Genomic DNA, 24,701 nt, shown 5'->3' with positions numbered 1-24,701 from the left:
CGCGACAGTGTAAAGTGCGACAGTGCAAAGCGAGACAGCGCAAAGCGGGACAGTGTAAAGCGCGACAGTGCAAAGCGATACAGTGCAAAGCGGGACAGTGTAAAGTGCGACAGTGCAAAGTGCGACAGTGTAAAGCGTGACAGTGCAAAGCGGGACAGTGCAAAGCGCGACAGTGTAAAGCGCGACAGTGCAAAGCGAGACAGTGTAAAGCGCGACAGTGTAAAGCGCGACAGTGTAAAGCGAGACAGTGTAAAGCGCGACAGTGTAAAGCGCGACAGTGCAAAGCGGGACAGTGTAAAGTGCGACAGTGCAAGCGAGACAGTGCAAAGCGGGACTGTGTAAAGCGGGACAGTGTAAAGCGCGACAGTGTAAAGCGCGACAGTGCAAAGCGCGACAATGCAAAGCGCGACAGTGGAAAGCGAGACAGTGGAAAGCGAGACAGTGCAAAGCGGGACAGTGTAAAGTGCGACAGTGCAAAGTGCGACAGTGCAAAGCGGGACAGTGCAAAGCGCGACAGTGTAAAGCGCGACAGTGCAAAGCGCGACAATGCAAAGCGCGACAGTGGAAAGCGAGACAGTGGAAAGCGAGACAGTGCAAAGCGGGACAGTGGAAAGCGAGACAGTGCAAAGCGCGACAGTGTAATGCGCGACAGTGCAAAGCGCGACAGTGTAAAGCGCGACAGGGCAAAGCGCGACAGTGCAAAGCGCGACAGTGGAAAGCGCGACAGTGGAAAGCGCGACAGTGCAAAGCGCGACAGTGCAAAGCGCAACAGTGTAAAGCGATACAATGCAAAGCGCGACAGTGTAAAGCGCGACAGTATAAAGTGCGACAGTGCAAAGCAAGACAGTGTAAAGCGCGACAGTGTAAAGCGAGACAGTGTAAAGCGCGACAGTGTAAAGCGCGACAGTGCAAAGCGGGACAGTGTAAAGTGCGACAGTGCAAAGCGGGACAGTGAAAAGTGCGACAGTGTAAAGCGCGACAGTGTAAAGCGCGACAGTGTAAAGCGCGACAGTGGAAAGCGAGACAGTGCAAAGCGGGACAGTTCAAAGCGAGACAGTGCAAAGCGCGACAGTGCAAAGCGCGACAGTGCAAAGCGCGACGGTGCAAAGCGTGACAGTGTAAAGCGATACAGTGCAAAGCGCGACAGTGTAAAGCGCGACAGTGCAAAGCGCGACAGTGCAAAGCGAAACAGTGTAAAGCGCGACAGTGTAAAGCGATACAGTGCAAAGCGCGACAGTGTAAAGCGCGACAGTGCAAAGCGCGACAGTGCAAAGCGCAACAGTGTAAAGCGATACAATGCAAAGCGCAACAGTGTAAAGCGATACAATGCAAAGCGCGACAGTGTAAAGCGTGACAGTGCAAAGCGATACAGTGCGAAGCGCGACAGTGTAAAGCGCGATGGTGCAAAGCGAGACAGTGTAAAGCGTGACAGTGCAAAGCGATACAGTGCAAAGTGGGACAATGCAAGGCGCGACAGTGTAAAGCGCGACAGTGCAAAGCGCGATGGTGTAAAGCGCGACAGTGCAAAGCAGGACAGTGTAAAGCGCGACAGTGCAAAGCGCGACGGTGTAAAGCGCGACAGTGTAAAGCGCGACAGTGGAAAGCGAGACAGTGTAAAGTGCGACAGTGCAAAGCGAGACAGTGTAAAGCGATACAGTGTAAAGTGCGACAGTGTAAAGTGCGACAGTGTAAAACGCGACAGTGTAAAGCGCGACAGTGCAAAGCGGGACAGTGTAAAGCATGACAGTACAAAGCGATACAGTGTAAAGTGTGACAGTGCAAAGCGCGACAGTGTAAAGTGCGACAGTGTAAAGCGCGACAGTGCAAAGCGAGACAGTGTAAAGCGATACAGTGCGAAGCGCGACAGTGTAAAGCGCGATGGTGCAAAGCGAGACAGTGTAAAGCGTGACAGTGCAAAGCGATACAGTGCAAAGTGGGACAATGCAAGGCGCGACAGTGCAAAGCGGGACAGTGCAAAGCAGGACAGTGTAAAGCGCGACAGTGCAAAGCGCGACGGTGTAAAGCGCGACAGTGCAAAGCAGGACAGTGTAAAGCGCGACAGTGCAAAGCGCGACGGTGTAAAGCGCGACAGTGTAAAGCGCGACAGTGTAAAGCGAGACAGTGTAAAGTGCGACAGTGCAAAGCGAGACAGTGTAAAGCGATACAGTGTAAAGTGCGACAGTGTAAAGTGCGACAGTGTAAAACGCGACAGTGTAAAGCGCGACAGTGCAAAGCGGGACAGTGTAAAGCATGACAGTGTAAAGCGATACAGTGTAAAGTGTGACAGTGCAAAGCGCGACAGTGTAAAGTGCGACAGTGCAAAGCGCGACAGTGTAAAGTGCGACAGTGTAAAGTGCGACAGTGTAAAGCGAGACAGTGTAAAGCACGACAGTGCAAAGCGAGACAGTGCAAAGCGCGACAGTGTAAAGTGCGACAGTGCAAAGCAAGACAGTGTAAAGCGCGACAGTGTAAAGCGAGACAGTGTAAAGCGAGACAGTGTAAAGCGCGACAGTGTAAAGCGCGACAGTGCAAAGCGGGACAGTGTAAAGTGCGACAGTGCAAAGCGGGACAGTGAAAAGTGCGACAGTGTAAAGCGCGACAGTGTAAAGCGCGACAGTGGAAAGCGAGACAGTGCAAAGCGCGACAGTGCAAAGCGAGACAGTGTAAAGCGAGACAGTGCAAAGCGGGACAGTGCAAAGCGAGACAGTGCAAAGCGCGACAGTGTAATGCGCGACAGTGCAAAGCGCGACTGTGCAAAGCGCGACAGTGTAAAGTGCGACAGTGCAAAGCGCGACAGTGCAAAGCGCGACAGTGTAAAGCGATACAGTGCAAAGCGCGACAGTGTAAAGCGCGACAGTGCAAAGCGCGACAGTGCAAAGCGAAACAGTGTAAAGCGCGACAGTGTAAAGCGATACAGTGCAAAGCGCGACAGTGTAAAGCGCGACAGTGCAAAGCGCGACAGTGCAAAGCGCAACAGTGTAAAGCGATACAATGCAAAGCGCGACAGTGTAAAGCGATACAGTGCAAAGCGCGACAGTGCAAAGCGCGACAGTGTAAAGCGTGACAGTGTAAAGCGTGACAGTGCAAAGCGATACAGTGCAAAGCGCGACAGTGTAAAGCGCGACGGTGCAAAGCGAGACAGTGTAAAGCGTGACAGTGCAAAGCGATACAGTGCAAAGTGGGACAATGCAAGGCGCGACAGTGCAAAGCGGGACAGTGCAAAGCAGGACAGTGTAAAGCGCGACAGTGCAAAGCGCGACGGTGTAAAGCGCGACAGTGTAAAGCGAGACAGTGTAAAGCGAGACAGTGTAAAGCGCGACAGTGTAAAGCGGGACAGTGTAAAGTGCGACAGTGTAAGGTGCGACAGTGTAAAACGCGACAGTGTAAAGCGCGACAGTGCAAAGCGGGACAGTGTAAAGTGCGACAGTGTAAGGTGCGACAGTGTAAAACGTGACAGTGTAAAGCGCGACAGTGCAAAGCGGGACAGTGTAAAGCGTGACAGTGCAAAGCAATACAGTGTAAAGTGCGACAGTGTAAAGCGCGACAGTGCAAAGCGCGACAGTGTAAAGCGAGACAGTGTAAAGTGCGACAGTGCAAAGCGCGACGGTGTAAAGCGCGACAGTGTAAAGCGCGACAGTGTAAAGCGAGACAGTGTAAAGCGCGACAGTGTAAAGCGGGACAGTGTAAAGTGCGACAGTGCAAAGCGGGACAGTGTAAAGTGCGACAGTGTAAGGTGCGACAGTGTAAAACGCGACAGTGCAAAGCGCGACAGTGCAAAGCGGGACAGTGTAAAGCGCGACAGTGCAAAGCGAGACAGTGTAAAGTGCGACAGTGCAAAGCGAGACAGTGTAAAGCGAGACAGTGTAAAGTGCGACAGTGTAAAGTGCGACAGTGTAAAACGCGACAGTGTAAAGCGCGACAGTGCAATGCGGGACAGTGTAAAGCGTGACAGTACAAAGCGATACAGTGTAAAGTGCGACAGTGCAAAGCGCGACAGTGTAAAGTGCGACAGGGCAAAGCGCGACAGTGTAAAGTGCGACAGTGTAAAGCGCGACAGTGTAAAGCGCGACAGTGTAAAGCGAGACAGTGTAAAGCGCGACAGTGCAAAGCGCGACAGTGTAAAGCGAGACAGTGTAAAGCGAGACAGTGTAAAGCGCGACAGTGTAAAGCGCGACAGTGCAAAGCGGGACAGTGTAAAGTGCGACAGTGCAAAGCGAGACAGCGCAAAGCGCGACAGTGCAAAGCGGGACAGTGTAAAGTGCGACAGTGTAAGGTGCGACAGTGTAAAACGTGACAGTGTAAAGCGCGACAGTGCAAAGCGGGACAGTGTAAAGCGTGACAGTGCAAAGCAATACAGTGTAAAGTGCGACAGTGTAAAGCGCGACAGTGCAAAGCGCGACAGTGTAAAGCGAGACAGTGTAAAGTGCGACAGTGCAAAGCGCGACGGTGTAAAGCGCGACAGTGTAAAGCGCGACAGTGTAAAGCGAGACAGTGTAAAGCGCGACAGTGTAAAGCGGGACAGTGTAAAGTGCGACAGTGCAAAGCGGGACAGTGTAAAGTGCGACAGTGTAAGGTGCGACAGTGTAAAACGCGACAGTGCAAAGCGCGACAGTGCAAAGCGGGACAGTGTAAAGCGCGACAGTGCAAAGCGAGACAGTGTAAAGTGCGACAGTGCAAAGCGAGACAGTGTAAAGCGAGACAGTGTAAAGTGCGACAGTGTAAAGTGCGACAGTGTAAAACGCGACAGTGTAAAGCGCGACAGTGCAATGCGGGACAGTGTAAAGCGTGACAGTACAAAGCGATACAGTGTAAAGTGCGACAGTGCAAAGCGCGACAGTGTAAAGTGCGACAGGGCAAAGCGCGACAGTGTAAAGTGCGACAGTGTAAAGCGCGACAGTGTAAAGCGCGACAGTGTAAAGCGAGACAGTGTAAAGCGCGACAGTGCAAAGCGCGACAGTGTAAAGCGAGACAGTGTAAAGCGAGACAGTGTAAAGCGCGACAGTGTAAAGCGCGACAGTGCAAAGCGGGACAGTGTAAAGTGCGACAGTGCAAAGCGAGACAGCGCAAAGCGGGACAGTGTAAAGCGGGACAGTGTAAAGTGCGACAGTGCAAAGTGCGACAGTGTAAAGCGCGACAGTGCAAAGCGGGACAGTGTAAAGCGCGACAGTGTAAAGCGCGACAGTGCAAAGCGAGACAGTGTAAAGCGCGACAGTGTAAAGCGCGACAGTGTAAAGCGCGACAGTGTAAAGCGAGACAGTGTAAAGCGCGACAGTGTAAAGCGCGACAGTGCAAAGCGGGACAGTGTAAAGTGCGACAGTGCAAGCGAGACAGTGCAAAGCGGGACAGTGTAAAGCGGGACAGTGTAAAGTGCGACAGTGCAAAGTGCGACAGTGCAAAGCGGGACAGTGCAAAGCGCGACAGTGTAAAGCGCGACAGTGCAAAGCGCGACAATGCAAAGCGCGACAGTGGAAAGCGAGACAGTGCAAAGCGCGACAGTGCAAAGCGCGACAGTGGAAAGCGAGACAGTGGAAAGCGAGACAGTGTAAAGCGCGACAGTGTAATGCGCGACAGTGTAAAGCGCGACAGTGCAAAGCGCGACAGTGCAAAGCGCGACAGTGGAAAGCGCGACAGTGCAAAGCGATACAGTGCAAAGCGCGACAGTGTAAAGCGCGACAGAGCAAAGCGTGACAGTGTAAAGCGCGACAGTGCAAAGCGCGACAGTGCAAAGCGCGACAGTGTAAAGCGCGACAGTGCAAAGCGCGACAGTGTAAAGCGCGACAGTGTAAAGCGCGACAGTGTAAAGCGCGACAGTGCAAAGCGATACAGTGTAAAGCGCGACAGTGCAAAGCGCGACAGTGTAAAGCGCGACAGTGCAAAGCGCGACAGTGCAAAGCGCGACAGTGCAAAGCGCGACAGTGGAAAGCGCGACAGTGCAAAGCGCGACAGTGTAAAGCGCGACAGTACAAAGCGATACAGTGTAAACCGCGACAGTGTAAAGCGCGACAGTGCAAAGCGATACAGTGTAAAGCGCGACAGTGGAAAGCGCGACAGTGCAAAGCGCGACAGTGTAAAGTGAAAAGTGTTAATATGCTCCAGCAAAAGCATCGACAGGAAATAACTGTGACGCTGACAGGAAGCGTGTAAGGTAAGCAAGACCTTTGACAAATTCCAGCTGTGAGATAAATATGGAGACAGAAACAGACTCACTCTCTTTGGGTCGAAAACGAAGCAATTTCCCCTTGACGTTCACGGGCTTGGGTTTAAAGTGACATTTCCCTGGTGCTGCACGCCTGGAACACAAAGAAAACCAGGAGGGTGGTCACAGGGTAACAATGGGTGACGTTAGGATTAAAAAGCAAAGCTGAACGTAACTCGAGGGATAATAAAATTGTAGACTAAATGAGTGGGAACGGATGATTAAAACAGCGGCTGTACAAACATCCACGGGGGGCAAGGAGTTACATTCCTGTGGAGAGAACGAAAGAAGTGACGAAGGAATGACAGTTATCGCTCTTGTTTAAATCTATAATTCATTAGCAAACTCACAGTAGTCATCAAAGTGTGACCAATTAAGGCCAGAATTCTGCCACGGGAAAGGGAGTGGGCTATTGGCGGACCATGGGAAAGTCTGTTGACCTTGGGTGGGGATTTTAAAAAGTTAAAGTTTATTTATTAGTCACAAGTAAGGCTTACATTAACAGTGCAATGAAGTTACTGTGAAATTCCCCCTAGTCGCCACACTCCGACGCCTGTTTGGCTCAATGCACCCGAACCAGCACAGTCTTTCAGACAGTGGGAGGAAACCGGAGCACCCGGAGGAAACCCACACTGGGAGAACGTGCAGACTCCGCACAGACAGTGACCCGAGCTCAGGAACCAAAGCCGGGTCCCTGGCGCTGTGAGGCAGCAGTGCTAACCGCTGTGCCACCGTGCTGCCTCGAGCCTGTATGGTTTCGCGATGAGCCCCACATGCGGCGGGTGTTATTAACAATAAAGTGAAAATGATCAAATGGTTTCCACGGGAAATCGGACAGGCACTTGAGAGGGGACGACAGGGAGTGAACAGAACTGAGTGGATTGCTGCACAGAGCTAGCATGGACACAATTGGCCCAATGGCCTCGATCCATGCTGTCACGAATCCCTGACTTTACGATCACTTATGCGGACACCCCTGTTTCTCTGGTCATTGGCAACACCGAGACCAATTAGAGCCAACCCCGCCAACCAATCAGCATCCTCTTTTCCCCCTCCGGCATTACAACTCGGTGCCCACTTTGAAATTTGGCATTCTGGCATCTGTCCTGTCGAGTGCAAGATAAAAAGTTTCGACAGTGTGTGTCTTTTTTTTTTTACAGTGACACGCCAACCTTTCTTATCGACCAGAGAATCTGACACTGTCACTGCCCTGCTTGTGGGATCTTGCTGTGCACAAATTTGGTCGCCGCATTTCGTGCACTCCAACAGCGACTTTCCTTCGGAGAGGGTATTGCATTGGCTGTGAGGCACCGCGGGGACGTCCCGTGGGTCATGTCAGCGGTGTTCCCGGAGTCACGTTTTGACGGTTTGGAAAGGAGTCGTGTCAGACGGGGCCTCACAGCGACACCCACGGTCGTGTTAAAGGAACCGCGAATCAGCGAATGGTTACAGCACAGACAGAGGCCATTCGGCCCGTCATATCAGCCCTGACTCCATGCAAGGCACGGCGGCACAGTGGTTAGCACTGCTGCCTCACAGTGCCAGGGACCCGGGTTCGATTCCGGCCTCAGGTGACTGTCTGCGTGGAGTTTGCACGTTCTCCCCGTGTCTGCGTGGGTTTCCTCCGGGTGCTCCGGTTTTCTCCCACAGTCTGAAAAGATGTGTCATTTAGGTGGATTGAGCCGTGCTAAATTATCTCTGAGTGTCAAGGGGACTAGCAGTGTAAATACATGGGGATATTGTTGTCAGTGCAGGATCGATGGGCTGAATGGCCTCATAGAATCCGCAGTGTAGAAGAAAGCCACTTGGCCCAACCAGCCTGTACCAACAAGAATCCCGCCCAGGTCCTGTCCCCGTAGCCCCATATATTTACCCTGCTAATCCCCTGACACTAAGGGGCAATTTAGCACGGCCAATGCACCTAATCTGCAAATCTTTGGACTGTGTGAGGAAACCGGAGCACCCGGAGGAAACCCAGGCAGACACGGGGAGAATGTGTAGACTCCACACAGACAGTGACCCAAGCTGGGAATCGAACCTGGGTCCCTGGCGCTGTGAGGCAGTCGTGCTAACCACTGTGCTACCGTGCCTCCTTCTGCACTGTATGGATTCTGTGTTTCTATCTGCCTGGGGAACTGGTTGAAAGTAAACCCCTGTGAGCTAACTGGGATAAAATTAAGGAAACATAATTTCACCCGGCCAATCGGGGAGTTTAATCTTTTCTTTTGTTCTTTCTTCCAGATGCATGTCCTAAACTGGCCACTGGAGGACAGCACCAGCCACTGCTCAGAGCTCAAGCGAGAGGATAAGGCCTTTCAGCCCCTTGATTCCTGTCCCGCCATCGTAGCTGATCTGTGACCTACCACCTGATCCCCACCTTTGACTCCCAAACCCCTTAAAACTTTCAGTTATCAAAAATCCATCAATTGCAGTTTTAAAACTGATAACTGGAAAGAGTGGGTTGTCTTATCAGGAGCGTTTTAGTTAAAGTTTATTTATCAGTGTCACAAGTCGGTTTACATTAACACTGCAATGAAGTTACTGTGAAAATCCCCTCGTCGCCACACTCCTGTTCGGGTACACTGGGGGAGAAGTTAGCACGGCCAGTTCACCTCACCCGCACGTCTTTCGGACCGTTGGAGGAAACCGGAGCACCCGGAGCAAACCCACGCAGACACGGGGAGAATGTGCAGACTCCGCACAGACAGTGACCCGAGCCGCGACTTGAACCCGGGTCCCTGGCGCTGTGAGGCAGCAGTGCTAACCCACTGTGCCATTCTCTGGGTGAAGAAATTTCTCCTCACCTCAGTTCTAAAAGGTTTACCTCAATCTATGACCCTCGGGGCAGCACGTTGGCACAGTGGTGAGCACTGCTGCCTCACAGCGCCAGGAATCTCCTCTCGAGTGCGAATATCTGATTGGAATTTAACTCCGGGTTTTACTCTCAGTCAGGCTGTCAGTGGAGTTACAGGCCTTGTCGCTCTCTGGATTCTGTGATGCAGTACAGGTACAGACAGGCGAACAGTCTAAATCTTGACACTTTGGCCTGGCCTGCCTCTCACGGCGATTAGGAGACTGAAAGGTAGTTTGATTACTTACCGTGATGGGTCGATTAGTTTATACACGGTTCCGGCGGGCATGTAGGCACTGGGGTTTCCGCTGGACATGAAGTAGAGTTCACCTGCAGAGAGACGGAGCAGCTGAGTTAACCTTTCTCTTCACATGACCTCACTGCAATCGTGAATCATAGAATCCCAACAGTGCAGAAGAGGCCAATCAGCCCATCGAGTCTGCACCAACTCTCTGACACTCTGTTTTATCCACACCCTCTCCCCCGTCCTATCCCCATACGCTTATCCTGGCTAATCCACCTAACCTGCACATCTTTGGACACTAAGGGACAATTTAGCATGGCCAATCCACCTAACCTGCACATCTTTGGACACTAAGGGACAATTTAGCATGGCCAATCCACCTAACCTGCACATCTTTGGACACTAAGGGACAATTTAGCATGGCCAATCCACCTAACCTACACATCTTTGGACACTAAGGGACAATTTAGCATGGCCAATCCACCTAACCTACACATCATTGGACACTAAGGGACAATTTAGCATGGCCAATCCACCTAACCTACACATCTTTGGACACTAAGGGACAATTTAGCTTGGCCAATCCACCTAACCTACACATCATTGGACACTAAGGGACAATTTAGCTTGGCCAATCCACCTAACCTACACATCTTTGGACACTAAGGGACAATTTAGCACGGCCAATCCACCTAACCTACACATCATTGGACACTAAGGGACAATTTAGCTTGGCCAATCCACCTAACCTGCACATCTTTGGACACTAAGGGACAATTTAGCATGGCCAATCCACCTAACCTACACATCTTTGGACACTAAGGGACAATTTAGCATGGCCAATCCACCTAACCTACACATCTTTGGACACTAAGGGACAATTTAGCATGGCCAATCCACCTAACCTGCACATCTTTGGACACTAAGGGACAATTTAGCATGGCCAATCCACCTAACCTACACATCTTTGGACACTAAGGGACAATTTAGCATGGCCAATCCACCTAACCTGCACATCTTTGGACACTAAGGGACAATTTAGCATGGCCAATCCACCTAACCTACACATCTTTGGACACTAAGGGACAATTTAGCACGGCCAATCCACCTAACCTACACATCATTGGACACTAAGGGACAATTTAGCTTGGCCAATCCACCTAACCTGCACATCTTTGGACACTAAGGGACAATTTAGCATGGCCAATCCACCTAACCTACACATCTTTGGACACTAAGGGACAATTTAGCATGGCCAATCCACCTAACCTGCACATCATTGGACACTAAGGGACAATTTAGCATGGCCAATCCACCTAACCTGCACATCTTTGGACACTAAGGGACAATTTAGCATGGCCAATCCACCTAACCTACACATCTTTGGACACTAAGGGACAATTTAGCATGGCCAATCCACCTAACCTACACATCTTTGGACACTAAGGGACAATTTAGCATGGCCAATCCACCTAACCTGCACATCTTTGGACACTAAGGGACAATTTAGCATGGCCAATCCACCTAACCTACACATCTTTGGACACTAAGGGACAATTTAGCATGGCCAATCCACCTAACCTGCACATCATTGGACACTAAGGGACAATGTAGCACGGCCAATCCACCTAACCTGCACATCTTTGGACACTAAGGGACAATTTAGCATGGCCAATCCACCTAACCTACACATCATTGGACACTAAGGGACAATTTAGCTTGGCCAATCCACCTAACCTGCACATCATTGGACACTAAGGGACAATTTAGCTTGGCCAATCCACCTAACCTGCACATCTTTGGACACTAAGGGACAATTTAGCATGGCCAATCCACCTAACCTACACATCTTTGGACACTAAGGGACAATTTAGCATGGCCAATCCACCTAACCTACACATCTTTGGACACTAAGGGACAATTTAGCATGGCCAATCCACCTAACCTGCACATCTTTGGACACTAAGGGACAATTTAGCATGGCCAATCCACCTAACCTACACATCTTTGGACACTAAGGGACAATTTAGCATGGCCAATCCACCTAACCTGCACATCATTGGACACTAAGGGACAATGTAGCACGGCCAATCCACCTAACCTGCACATCTTTGGACACTAAGGGACAATTTAGCATGGCCAATCCACCTAACCTACACATCATTGGACACTAAGGGACAATTTAGCTTGGCCAATCCACCTAACCTGCACATCATTGGACACTAAGGGACAATTTAGCTTGGCCAATCCACCTAACCTGCACATCTTTGGAGTGCGGGAGGAAACCGGAGCACCCGGACATGGGGAGAATATGCAGACTCCACGCAGACAGTGACCCGAGGCCAGAATTGAATTCAGGTCCCTGGCGCTGTGAGGCAGCAGTGAACCCGGGTCCCTGGCGCTGTGAGGCAGCAGTGAACCCGGGTCCCTGGCGCTGTGAGGCAGCAGTGAACCCGGGTCCCTGGCGCTGTGAGGCAGCAGTGAACCCGGGTCCCTGGCGCTGTGAGGCAGCAGTGAACCCGGGTCCCTGGTGCTGTGAGGCAGCAGCGCCAACCACTGCCCGTAGTTTACTGGTGCGAATGCTGTCGGTGACGTGGACTTTCATTTGCGGGATCGCAGAATGGTGACCATGGAAAAGAAGGCCATTCAGCCCATTGCGTCAAGCTCTATCCCACTGCCCCACTAGTTCCTGCTAGCCCTGCAAATGTTTACATTTCAGATAAATATTCAATTCCCTCTTGTAAGACATAGAGATAATAATAAATCATAGAATCCATACAGTGCAGAAGAAGGCCATTCGCCCCATCAACTCTGCACCGACCACAATCCCACACAGCCCCATCCCCGTAACTCCATGCATTTACCCTGCTAACCCCCCTGACATGAAGGGCAATTTAGCCTGGCCAATCCACCTAACCCACACATCTTTGGATTGGATTGTTGGGGCTGCAGCCTGGGCCCACTGACTGGACCCACTGTCTGGGCCACGCTGTCTGGGCCTCGCTGTCTGGGCCCCGCTGTCTGGGCCCCGCTGTCTGGGGCCCGGCTGTCCAGGCCCGGCTGTCCGGGCCCACTCGCCGGGCCCACTCTCCGGGCCCACTGCCTGAATCCATTATCTGGGCCCATTGCCTTGCCCCACTGTCTGGACCAACTGCCTGGACCCACTGTCTGGGCCCTACTGTCTGGACCCACTGTCTGGGCCCCCTGTCTGGGCCCCCTGTCTGAGTCATTGCCTCAACCCACTGCCTCGACCCACTGCCAGGACCCACTGCCTCGACCCACTGCCTGGACCAACTGCCTGGACCCACTGTCTGGGCCCACTGTCTGGGCCCACTGTCTGGGCCCACTGTCTGGGCCCACTGTCTGGGCCCACTGTCTGGGCCTACTCTCTGGGTCTACTCTCTGGGCCTACTCTCTGGGCCTACTCTCTAGGCCTACTGCCTAGACCCACTGTCTGGGATCACTGCCTGGACGCACTTTCTGAACCCACTGCCTGGGCCCACTGCCTACTGCCTGGGCCCACTGACTGGGCCCACTGACTGGGCCCACTGACTGGGGCCACTCTCTGGGCCGCCTGTCTGGACTGCCTGTCTGGACCGCCTGTCTGGATCCGCTGTCTGTTCCCGCTGCCTGGACCCACTGCCTGGACCCACTGCCTGGACCCACTGCCTGGAAATTCTTCCTCTTCCAGATTGAAAGGCCTTGCATTCCCCTAGACGGCGGTGCAGAGTGAGGAAGGTTACCTGCCTCGTCCTCAGCGAAGGAGATGATATACTGATAGTAGTTATTGATGAGTCTGGGAAAGTTGCACACTTGCCCCTGCCCCATGCAGATCTCGTGATAGTTCCAGCGGCCGGAGTGCAAATCCTCCTTCAGGGCCATTAGGCGGCTGGAAGACAAACACGGGAGAATCATCTGGACATCACGAGCACACCAATCTCTCAATGTTCCGTTATACTTAAAATTAAAGAGGCTGCGTAACACAGGACAGCTTCTTATTTCAGGAGAAAACTGATCAAGTTCATTTAGGAAAACTCTAGCCCCCAATGCCCCTCCACCGCCACCCACCCCTCCCACTCCCCGTTCACTACCACCCCCACTCCTGCCCAACTCCCCCCCCCGCCCCTCCTCCTCGCCCCACCCCAACCCCCCATGGTGCCCACTGGACTGGGATGGTCTAAAATGTCCCAGTGGGCACCACCACCTGCTCCCTCTCCAGGCACACACAGGGAAGAATAGGGGCAAATAATTAGGCCAGAAAAGCAGTCCAAAGATGTGTGGATTCGGAGGATTAGCCATGGTAAATTGTTCCTTCGTGTCCAAAGATGTGTAGGTTGGGTGGATTGGCCATGCTAAATTGCCCATTAGTGTCCAAAGATGTGTGCGTTAGGTGGATTGGCCATGCTAAATTGCCCCTTAGTGTCCAAAGATGTGTGGGTTAGGTGGATTGGCCATGCTAAATTGCTCCTTAGTGTCCAAGGATGTGTAGGTTAGGTGGATTGGCCATGCTAAATTGCCCCTTAGTGTCCAAAGATGTGTGGGTTAGGTGGATTGGCCATGCTAAATTGCCCCTTAGTGTCCAAAGATGTGTGGGTTAGGTGGATTGGCCATGCTAAATTGCCCCTTAGTGTCCAAAGATGTGTGGGTTAGGTGGATTGGCCATGCTAAATTGCCCATTAGTGTCCAAAGATGTGTAGGTTAGGGGGATTGGCCATGCTAAATTGTCCCTTAGTGTCCAAAGATGTGCAGATTGAGTGGATTGGCCATGCTAAATTGCCCCCTAGTGTCCAAAGATGTGTGGGTTGGGTGGATTGGCCATGCTAAATTGCCCATTAGTGTCCAAAGATGTGTAGGTTCGGTGGATTGGCCATGGTAAATTGTCCCTCAGTGTCCAAAGATGTGTAGGTTCGGTGGATTGGCCATGCTAAATTGCCCCTTAGTGTCCAAAGATGTGTGGGTAGGTGGATTGACCATGGGAAATGTGTGGGGGTTGCAGGGGATAGGGCAGGGTAAGATATTCTGTCAGAGAGTAGAGGCAGACTCGATGGGCCAAAAGTCCTCCTTCTGCACTGTAGGGATTCTATGATTCTATTCTATGAATTCAAATGTTGTGTCATACTGAAGCACCGTGAGAAGCTTTGTGCCTCTTCTTTGAAGAAAGGTATTATTTCATTGGAGGCAGTTCAGATAAGGTTCACCGAGGTGATCCCCGGTGTGGAGGGATTGTCTTATCAGGAAAAGTTAAACAGGTTGGGGGACTGTACTTATTGGAATGTAGAAGAATGAGAGGTGATCTCATTGAAACTTATCGGATTCTTGAGGGGCTTGACAGGGTAAATGCTGAGAGGATGTTTCCCCCTCATGGGAGTGTCTAGGATCAGAGGGCATGGTCTCAGAATGAAGGGGCACCAATTGAGGTGAGGAGGAATATCTTCTCTCTGAGGGTTGTGAGTCTTTGGAACTCTTTGCCACAGAGAGCTGTGGGGGGCGGAGTCCTTGTATAGATTGAAAGCTGAGATAAGATTTTTGATCAGTAAGGGAATCGAGGGTTACGGGGAAAGGGCAGGAAAGTGGGCGTGAGCAATGTTGGAACTGCCATGATCTTATTGAAAGCTGGAGTAGAAACGAGGGGCCGAATGGCCTACTCCTATTCCTATTTCCTATGATCTTACTGATGCTTCTGTGGAGAAGCATCTTGGGACGTTTTACTGCATAAAGGTGCTACATAAATGCAGGTTGTTGCCAGACATTCTCTTGGCAAAGCAGCCGGCATAATTAAGGACCCCACGCGCCCCGGACATTCTCTCTTCCACCTTCTTCCGTCGGGAAAAGGATACAAAAGTCTGAGGTCACGTACCGACCGACTCAAGAACAGCTTCTTCCCTGCTGCTGTCAGACTTTTGAATGGATCTACCTCGCATTAAGCTGATCTTTCTCTACACCCTAGCTATGACTGTAACGCTACACTCTGCACTCTCTCCTTTCCTTCTCTATGAATGGTATGCTTTGTCTGTTTAGCGCGCAAGAAACAATACTTTTCACTGTATCCCAATACATGTGACAATAATAAATCAAATCAAATAGTAAAGTTTATTTATTAGTGTCACAAGTAGGCTTACATTAACACTACAATGAAGTTACTGTGAAAATCCTCTCGTCGCCACACTCCGGCGCCTGTTCAGGTACATTAGGGAGAATTTAGCACCTAACCAGCACGTCTTTCGGACTGTGGGAGAAAACCGGAGCACCCGGAGGAAACCCACGCAGACACGGGGAGAATGTGCAAACTCCGCACAGACAGTGACCCAAGCCGGGAATCAAACCTGGGTCCCTGGCGCTGTGAGGCAGCGGTGCCAACCCACCGTGCCACCCAAATCAAACCTTTAGCGCAAACGTTCACACGGCGAGGATTGGTGAACCAATAATGTGGTTCTTTATTTGTCGAAATACCAATGATGGCGATTAAGAGAGGGGACGCGGACCCGTCTGTCCGGTGGGACGGCAGCAATGTTCTCCTGTCCGGGGGCTGGACAGCAGTGGGCAAGCTGTTTAAGAAATGCCTCCTTAAAAAGATACATGCGCCTCACAGCGCTGTTCCTGCACCGGAGGTCACCCTGCAACTGAGGAAGGAACCTACCCACTCATGAAGTCCCCGAAGATGTAGAGTCCATTGAGGTTGGGCATCTCGCAGCCTCGGTAGATGTAACCGCCCGTCACAGACCTGCCCAACCTGTGGGAGTATGCGAATATCGGCAAGATATCATCTGGAACACAAGCAAGGGTATCAACATCGCAATAAAAGATTTGGGAACATAGGAATTACGAGCAGAAGTAGGCAAATTCAGCCCTCCGAGCAAGCTCCGCCATCCCATCAGATCATGGTGGACCTCTCGGATAAAGACAAAATACTGCGGATGCTGGAATCTGAAACAAAAACAGAAAAATGCTGGAAAATCTCAGCAGGTCTGACAGCATCTGTGGAGAGACAATAGAGCCAATGTTTCGAGTCTAGATGATTCCTTTTTGGAATTCAACATGGTGGATTGGCCATTCTATGAAATCCTGGAACTCCCTCTGTAACTGCGCTGTGTTATCCTGGCTCATGATGTGGAGATGCCGGCGTTGGACTGGGGTAAACACAGTAAGAAGTTTAACAACACCAGGTTAAAGTCCAACAGGTTTATTTGGTAGCAAAAGCCACACAAGCTTTCGGAGCTGCAAGCCCCTTCTTCAGGTGAGTGGGAATTCTGTTCACAAACAGAGCATATAAAGACACAGACTCAATTTACATGAATAATGGTTGGAATGCGAATACTTACAACTAATCAAGTCTTTAAGAAACAAAACAATGTGAGTGGAGAGAGCATCAAGACAGGCTAAAAAGATGTGTATTGTCTCCAGACAAGACAGCCAGTGAAACTCTGCAGGTCCACGCAACTGTGGGAGTTACAAATAGTGTGACATGAACCCAATATCCCGGTTGAGGCCGTCCTCGTGTGTGCGGAACTTGGCCATCAGTTTCTGCTCAGCGACTCTGCGCTGTCGTGTGTCACGGGATATTGGGTTCATGTCACACTATTTGTAACTCCCACAGTTGCGTGGACCTGCAGAGTTTCACTGGCTGTCTTGTCTGGAGACAATACACATCTTTTTAGCCTGTCTTGATGCTCTCTCCACTCACATTGTTTTGTTTCTTAAAGACTTGATTAGTTGTAAGTATTCGCATTCCAACCATTATTCATGTAAATTGAGTCTGTGTCTTTATATGCTCTGTTTGTGAACAGAATTCCCACTCACCTGAAGAAGGGGCTTAGAGCTCCGAAAGCTTGTGTGGCTTTTGCTACCAAATAAACCTGTTGGACTTTAACCTGGTGTTGTTAAACTTCTTACTGCGTTATCCTGGCTCACCAAGGAACGGTCTAGAGGCAAGTGAGCAAGCAGTGTGTAAGAACGGATGGTGAGGAAGATAGGACTTAATCATAGAATAGAATCATAGAATCCCTACAGTGCAGAAGGAGACTATTTGGCCCATCGAGCCTGTGAATGTTGACCCCATAGTGGTGATCAGCGTTTGGGGAATATTGACGCCGATCGCCACTATGGGGTCAATATTCACATTGGGAGGGTGATGGGGAAAAGCCAATCTCTAATAGAAATGTGACTCACTTAGCGATGAGTTGGCACAGAGCTTCTTGTCATAGCAGGAGAAGCCCTCCTTTGCCCTCCAGCCGTAGTTGCCCCCTCTCTCGATGAGGTCCACCTCCTCGAACTTGTTCTGACCCACGTCGCCACAGAACAGGCGCCCCCGCCCGACGCCCGTCGCCGGGTCACCGCGGTCCACCGAGCACCGCCACATGTTCCGGACCCCGTAGGCGTAGACCTCGGGCCGGGCGCCCCTCTCCCTCACGAACGGGTTGCCGGCTGGGATCTGGTAGGGGGGTCCGTGGTCATTGTGGTTCACATCGACGCGCAGCACCTTACCCAGCAGGGAGGACCTGTATGGGCGATGGGCGGGTGAGGGTGGGGGAGGGGGGTGGGTGAGGGTGGAGGGGAGGGGTGGTTGGATAGCGAAACACATTAGACCAATGAGCAACTCACTCTTCCCCATGTGACCTGGGGGGGTGGTTTAACACAGCCCCCTGTGACTGAGGACTCTCACCAACTTTTGCAGACCCACCATAGAAAGCATTCTTTCCGGATGTATCATAGCTTGGTATGGTTCCTGCTCTGCCCAAGACCGCAAGGAACTACAAAGGGTCATGAACAAAGCCCAATCCATCATGCAAACCAGCCTCCCATCCATTGACTCTGTCTACACTTCCCACTGCCTCGGAAAAGCAGCCAGCATAATCAAGTACCCCCACGCACCACAGACATTCTCTCTTCCACCTTCTTCCGTCGGGAAAAAGATACAAAAGTCTGAGGTCACGTACCAACCGACTCAAGAACAGCTTCTTCCCTGCTGCTGTCAGACTTTTGAATGGACCTACCTTGCATTAAGGTGATCTTTCTCTACACCCTAGCTATGACTGTAACACTACATTCTGCACTCTCTCCTTTCCTTCTCTATGAACGGTATGCTTTGTCTGTATAGCATGCAAGAAACAATACTTTTCACTGTATACTCATGCATGTGACAATAATAAATCAAATCAAATCAGGTGGAGGGCATGAGGGGTATGGCACAAGTAGGCTTACATTAACACTGCATTGAAGTTACTGTGAAAATCCCCTAGTTGCCACACTCTGGCACCTATTCGGGTACACTGAGGAAGAATTTAGCATGGCCAATGCACCCTAACCAGCACATCTTTCGGACTGTGAAAGGAAACTGGAGCACCCGGAGGAAACCCACGCAGTCACAGGAGATTCCGCACAGTCAGTGACCCAAGCCGGGAATCGAACCCGGGTCCCTGGTACCGTGAGGCAGCAGTGCTAACCCACTGTGCCACCGTGCCGTCCATAAAGGTCGTGAAACTTACAGAATACTGAAAGGCCTGGATAGAGTGGACGTGGGGAAGATGTTTCCATTAGTCGGAGAGACTCGGATCCCAGGACACAGCCTCAAAGTAAAGGAATGGTCCGATAGAACCGAGATGAGGAGAAATTTCTTCATCCAGAGGGCGGTGAATCTGTGGAATTCGTTGCCACAGAGGAGGCCGGGCCATTGAGTGTATTTAAGACAGAGAGGTTCTTGATTGGTAAGGAGATCAAAAGTTATGGGGAAAAGGCAGGAGAATGGGGATGAGAATCATATCAGCCATGATCGAATGGTGGAGCAGACTCAATGGGCCGAATGGCCTAATTCTGCTCCTATATCTTATGGTTTTGCAACCTCTCCTTCACAGTTTTAGAACCTCCAATCTCAGATCGACTGTTGACACCATGTTGCGAGCTCAAAGATGGCTTTCTGGAGTAATGTCTTCATTGGGCTGCAACGTAACATGTCGACACCCCCCCAGCCCCACCCCAGACATCCCCTCGTGGCCGAGGTCACATGACCATGGCAATCCAGGTAGGACACTTCACCACAATTCCATTTCAAACCCCAACACTGGTCGGGTCACAACTAGAGTACTGATCTCATCGCCACGCTTTGGGTAAGATGTGATCATTCATAAGAGGGCTGTGGAGGGAGATTTACCGGAACGATTACAGAGATGGGGATGATATTATCCCCGAGGATAGAATCAGAATCCCGACAGTGCAAAAGGACTCCATTCGGCCCATCGAGTCTGCACCAACCGCAATCCCACCCAGGCCCTATCCCCGTAACCCCACATATTTACCCTGCTAATCTCCCTGACACTAAGGGGCAATTTAGCACGGCCAATCCACCTAAACAGCACATCCTTGGAGTCTGGGAGGAAACTGGAGCACCTGGAGGAAACCCACGCAGACACGGGGAGAATGTGCAAACTCCACACCGACAGTCACCGGAGGCTGGAATCGAACCCGGGTCCCTGGCGCTCTGAGGCAGCAGTGCTAACCACTGTGCCCACGTGCCACCCCTGAGGGTTGGAGAAGCCGGGGTTGTTCTCCTTGGAGTGAAGGAGGTTGAGGAGAGATTTGATAGAGGCAGGCAAGATTAGCACAGCTTTAGACAAGGTAGAGACAGAAAAACTGTTCCTGATGGTACATGTGACCTCCGGCGCCTGTTCGGGAAACACTGAGGGAGAATTTAGCACGGCCAATGCACCCCTAACCAGCATGTCTTTCGGACTGTGGGAGGAAACCGGAGGAAACCCACGCAGACATGGGGAGAACATGCAAGCTCCACACAGACAGTGACCCAAGCCGGGAATTGAACCCACGTCCCTGGCGCTGTGAGGCAGCAGTGCTAACCACTCTGCCGCCGTGCCGTCCTTAGTTTTCCCTTTTCATTGAAATGAGTAGTCTCTGTGGTACAATCAGTTATCGTGTTCAGCTGTTAACTGAAAGGATGATGGTTTGATCCCACCCTGGGATGAAGTGCATTCGTCTTGGGGCACAGAATAGCTAGACAGTCAACATCTTTTCTCAAAGGTAGGGGAGTCTAAAACCAGAGGGCATAGGTTTAAGGTGAGAGGGGAGAGATACAAAAGGGTCCAGAGAGGCAATTCTTTCACACACAGGGTGGTGAGTGCCTGGAACGAGCTGCCAGAGGGAATAGTAGAGGCGGGTACAATTTCGTCTTTTAAAAAGCGTTTAGACAATTACATGGGTACGATGGGTGCAGAGGGATTATGGGCCAAACGTGGGCAACTGGAACTAGCCTCGTGGTTAAAAAAAAAGGGTGGCATGGATCAGTTGGGCTAAGGGCCTGTTTCCATGCTGTATACCTCGATGACACAATGACCCACAACAACCAACATCGTTCGGGCATTACGGAGACAGTGAATGATTGCAAAAGGAAATTGGTGGACATGAAAGAAATGAACTTGCAGGGATATGGGGATGGGGTGGGGGAATGGGACCTCCTGGATTGCTCTACAGAGAGTCACCTTGGATTCAATGGGCCGAATGGTCAGCTTCTGTTCAACAATGACTCTATGATATCACGTAGCGTCGAGGGAGCTTTACTCTGTATCTAACCCCGTGCTGTACCTGTCCTGGGAGTGTTTGATGGGGACAGTGTGGAGGGAGCTTGACTCTGTATCTAACCCCGTGCTGTACCTGTCCTGGGAGTGTTTGATGGGGACTGTGTGGAGGGAGCTTGACTCTGTATCTAACCCCGTACTGTACCTGTCCTGGGAGTGTTTAATGGGGACAGTGTAGAGGGAGCTTTACTCTGTATCTAACCCCGTGCTGTACACGGCCTGGGAGTGTTTGATGGAGGACAGTGTAGAGAGAGCTTTACTCTGTATCTAACCCCGCGCTGTACCTGTCCTGGGAGTGTTTGATGGGGACAGTGTAGAGGGAACCTTACTCTGTATCTAACCCCGTGCTGTAACTGTCCCGGGAGTGTTTGATGGGGACAGTGTAGAGGGAGCTTTACTCTGTATCTCACCCCGTGCTGTACCTGTCCTGGGAGTGTTTGATGGGGACAGTGTAGAGGGAGCTTTACTCTGTGTCTAACCCTGTGCTGTACCTGTCCCGGGAGTGTTTGATGGGGATAGTGTAGAGAGAGCTTTACTCTGTATCGAACCCCGCGCTGTACCTGTCCTGGGAGTGTTTGATGGGGATAGTGTAGAGAGAGCTTTACTCTGTATCGAACCCCGTGCTGTACCCGTCCTGGGAGTGTTTGATGGAGGACAGTGTAGAGAGAGCTTTACTCTGTATCTAACCCCGCGCTGTACCTGTCCTGGGAGTGTTTGATGGGGACAGTGTAGAGGGAGCTTTACTCCGTATCTAACCCCGTGCCGTACCTGTCCTGGGAGTGTTTGTTGGAGGACAGTGTAGAGAGAGCTTTACTCTGTATCTAACCCCGTGCTGTACCTGTCCTGGGAGTGTTTGATGGGGACAGTGTAGAGGGAGCTTTACTCCGTATCTGACACCATGCTGTACCCGTCCTGGGAATGTTTGATGGGGAAAGTGTAGAGGGAGCTTTACTCTGTATCTAACCCCGTGTTGTACCTGCCCTGGGAGTGTTTGATGGGGACAGTGTAGAGGGAGCTTTACTCTGTATCTAACCCCGTGCTGTACCTGTCCTCGGAGGTTCAGTGGGAGGTGGTGCATCTATAAAAAAATGGACAGACATAAAACTCATTAGAAATGGAGAAAGTGCTGGGAATTCTTGAGAAAAGCTTGGAATAAATGGGACGTGTGACAATGTAAATAATGAATGATATAAGTTCCTTCACACTGGGTGAGCTGGCTGCATAGCGGGCAAGTTGAATGTTAGCCTTGGCACCCTTTCCTCATGGCACTTGGCCCAGTTCTCTGGCATCGAAGGTGGGAGGCTGAAAGCGTTGAGGACTGTGATTGCCTGAGAGAGGCCTTGGAGACCCACAAGCAATAATCTGTGCCGGCCGTGCGTGACTGCTGAGGTAGCGAGCAGAGATCTCGCTGAATTAAACAGCAGTGACGATCGGTGGAGTGGGTTAAAGGACAAAACGTGTCCAGGGAATTATACTTGGCAGGGCTCTCCGCCAATGTGTCAAAGTTTAGTCAGAAGCAGGGGGCTGGCAGGGATGGTCTGAGGGATTGCCTTGAGGTAATATTACACGGGGGCGGCACGGTGGCACAGTGGGTTAGCACTGCTGCCTCACAGCGCCAGGGACCCGGGTACAATTCCCGGCTTGGGTCACTATCTGTGCAGAGTCTGCACGTTCTCCCCGTGTCTGCGTGGGTTTCTTCCGGATGCTCCGATTTCTTCTCACAGCCCGAAGACACGCTGGTCAGCTGGATTGGCCATGCTAAATTCTCCCTCAGTGTACACGAACAGGTGGCAGAGTGTGGCGACTAGGGGATTTTCACAGTAACTTCATTGCAGTGTTAATGTGAGCCTATCTGCGACACTAATAAATAAACCTTAAAACTTTAAAAGCCAAGGCTTGTCATGCTTTCTATCTTTTCTGAGACTCTCAGCCTGAGGCCTAGTCAAACCAAGCCTTTAGGCCTCGTTACCATGGCGACTAATTGCAGTTGGCTCTCGGGGAGTGACGAACAAGGGCCGGGGGGGGGGGGGGGGGGGGTTGTACCTGTCAGATTTACCCCTTCCACGACACACCCAGTGGCAAACTCCCAAGAGATTTCAGACTCTGTCTCGAGCATTGGCTGGGAAGATTTATTTTTCCTTGCGCTGTACTTTTCTGCCAAGTCTCTCACAAAGAAATTCCATTTGAAACCTGCAGCCTGAACGCCTCCATCTCTTCCACCCGCCGCCCCCCCCTCCCCCCCTCCCCCACATGCGCCCCCATCAGCAGACACATTCTCTGCTGTCTTTATTGGCACCTCTCGCACTCTCCGTCTCCCACCGCACGGAACATCGACAACAGAGGGAGGGAAAGTCGAGCGGCGTCTTTTACAGGGGTTTGTATCTCGGTGAGAAAACTTGGAGTTTTTATTGTCCATTAAGAGCTCCCCTGTAGCAGTCGGAGGGGCTGCTGGAAGATGGCGGCCTAGCCCAACGCACTGGTCTAGGGTCAAGAGTTCAAATCCCACCCTGGCAGTTCATGGAATTTAAATTCTCATTAATTAGTTAAATTCATAATCATTTTAATCCTAAGGTCACCAGGATATTAACATTCAATATCCTCCAACGATTAAGCACTTTAACTGAGAGAATCATAGAATCCCTACAGTGCAGAAGGAGGCCATTTGGCCCATTGTGAATGCACCGACACTCCGACAGAGCATCCCACCCAGGCCCTGTCCCTGTAGCCTTACATATTTATCCCACTAATCCCCCAACCCTCGCACACCTTTGGATATTAAGGGCAGAGCTTTACCAGCATGTCTGCCCATGGTTGACACGATCCCACCCAAGGCCAATGGAGAATGCCATTCTCCGAACCTCACCCGGCCCCGGAAACAGGGCGGGCATGCCGGTAAAATTCCGGCCTAAGTGGCAATTTAGCATGGCCAATCCACCTAACCTGCACATCTTTGGATACTAAGTGGCAATTTAGCATGGCCAATCCACCTAACCTGCACTTCTTTGGATACTAAGGGGCAATTTAGCATGGCCAATCCATCTAACCTGCACATCTTTGGACACTAAGGAGCAATTTAGCATGGCCAATCCACCTAACCTGCACATCTTTGGATACTAAGTGGCAATTTAGCATGGCCAATCCACCTAACCTGCACATCTTTGGATACTAAGTGGCAATTTAGCATGGCCAATCCACCTAACCTGCACATCTTTGGACACTAAGGGACAATTTAGCATGGCCAATCCACCTAACCTGCACTTCTTTGGATACTAAGGGGCAATTTAGCATGGCCAATCCATCTAACCTGCACATCTTTGGACACTAAGGAGCAATTTAGCATGGCCAATCCACCTAACCTGCACATCTTTGGATACTAAGGGGCAATTTAACATGGTCAATCCACCTAACCTGCACATCTTTGGACACTAAGGGGCAATTTAGCATGGCCAATCCATCTAACCTACACATCTTAAGGTGGAGATCAGCCATGATCTGATTGATTGGCAGAATGGGCTTGTGGGGCTGAATGGCCTCCTCCTGTTCCTATGATCTCAGGCAGCAGAATGCTACATTGTGGCTCACATAGTATCACCTCCCAGCATTCTAAAAGGATGTGCGTACTCCATAACATGGGATAAACTCATATCAAATATGACAAATTCCACAAATTAATAAATGTGGAAAAAGACAGGCTGCCAAACTGTGTTCCGCCATAGCTTCCTTCGGTTAAAGTCAATGCAGACACACTCACACTCTCTCTCACACTCTCTCTCACACTCTCTCTCTCACACTCTCTCTCTCACACTCTCTCTCACACTCTCTCTCTCACAC

General features: G+C 51.0%; 1 protein-coding gene across 1 annotated transcript in view; it reads right to left on the bottom strand.

Annotated features, from left to right (window-relative positions):
* Positions 1–24,701, bottom strand: part of LOC144511504 (HHIP-like protein 1) — a gene marked incomplete at its 5' end in the record, with an annotated part of 50,301 nt that overhangs the window by 16,924 nt on the left and 8,676 nt on the right. The window contains 5 exons of the mRNA XM_078241889.1: positions 6,208–6,290; positions 9,296–9,377; positions 13,035–13,180; positions 15,929–16,055; positions 17,458–17,786. Coding sequence (XP_078098015.1) covers positions 6,208–6,290; positions 9,296–9,377; positions 13,035–13,180; positions 15,929–16,055; positions 17,458–17,786 — 767 coding nt within the window. The remainder of the gene's footprint in view (positions 1–6,207; positions 6,291–9,295; positions 9,378–13,034; positions 13,181–15,928; positions 16,056–17,457; positions 17,787–24,701) is intronic.

The sequence above is a fragment of the Mustelus asterias genome, chromosome 24, assembly GCF_964213995.1.
Source record: "Mustelus asterias chromosome 24, sMusAst1.hap1.1, whole genome shotgun sequence".
Classification (NCBI taxonomy): domain Eukaryota; kingdom Metazoa; phylum Chordata; class Chondrichthyes; order Carcharhiniformes; family Triakidae; genus Mustelus; species Mustelus asterias.
Note: the sequence above shows the minus strand (reverse complement) of the source record. Positions and strands in the feature narration are given on the sequence as shown.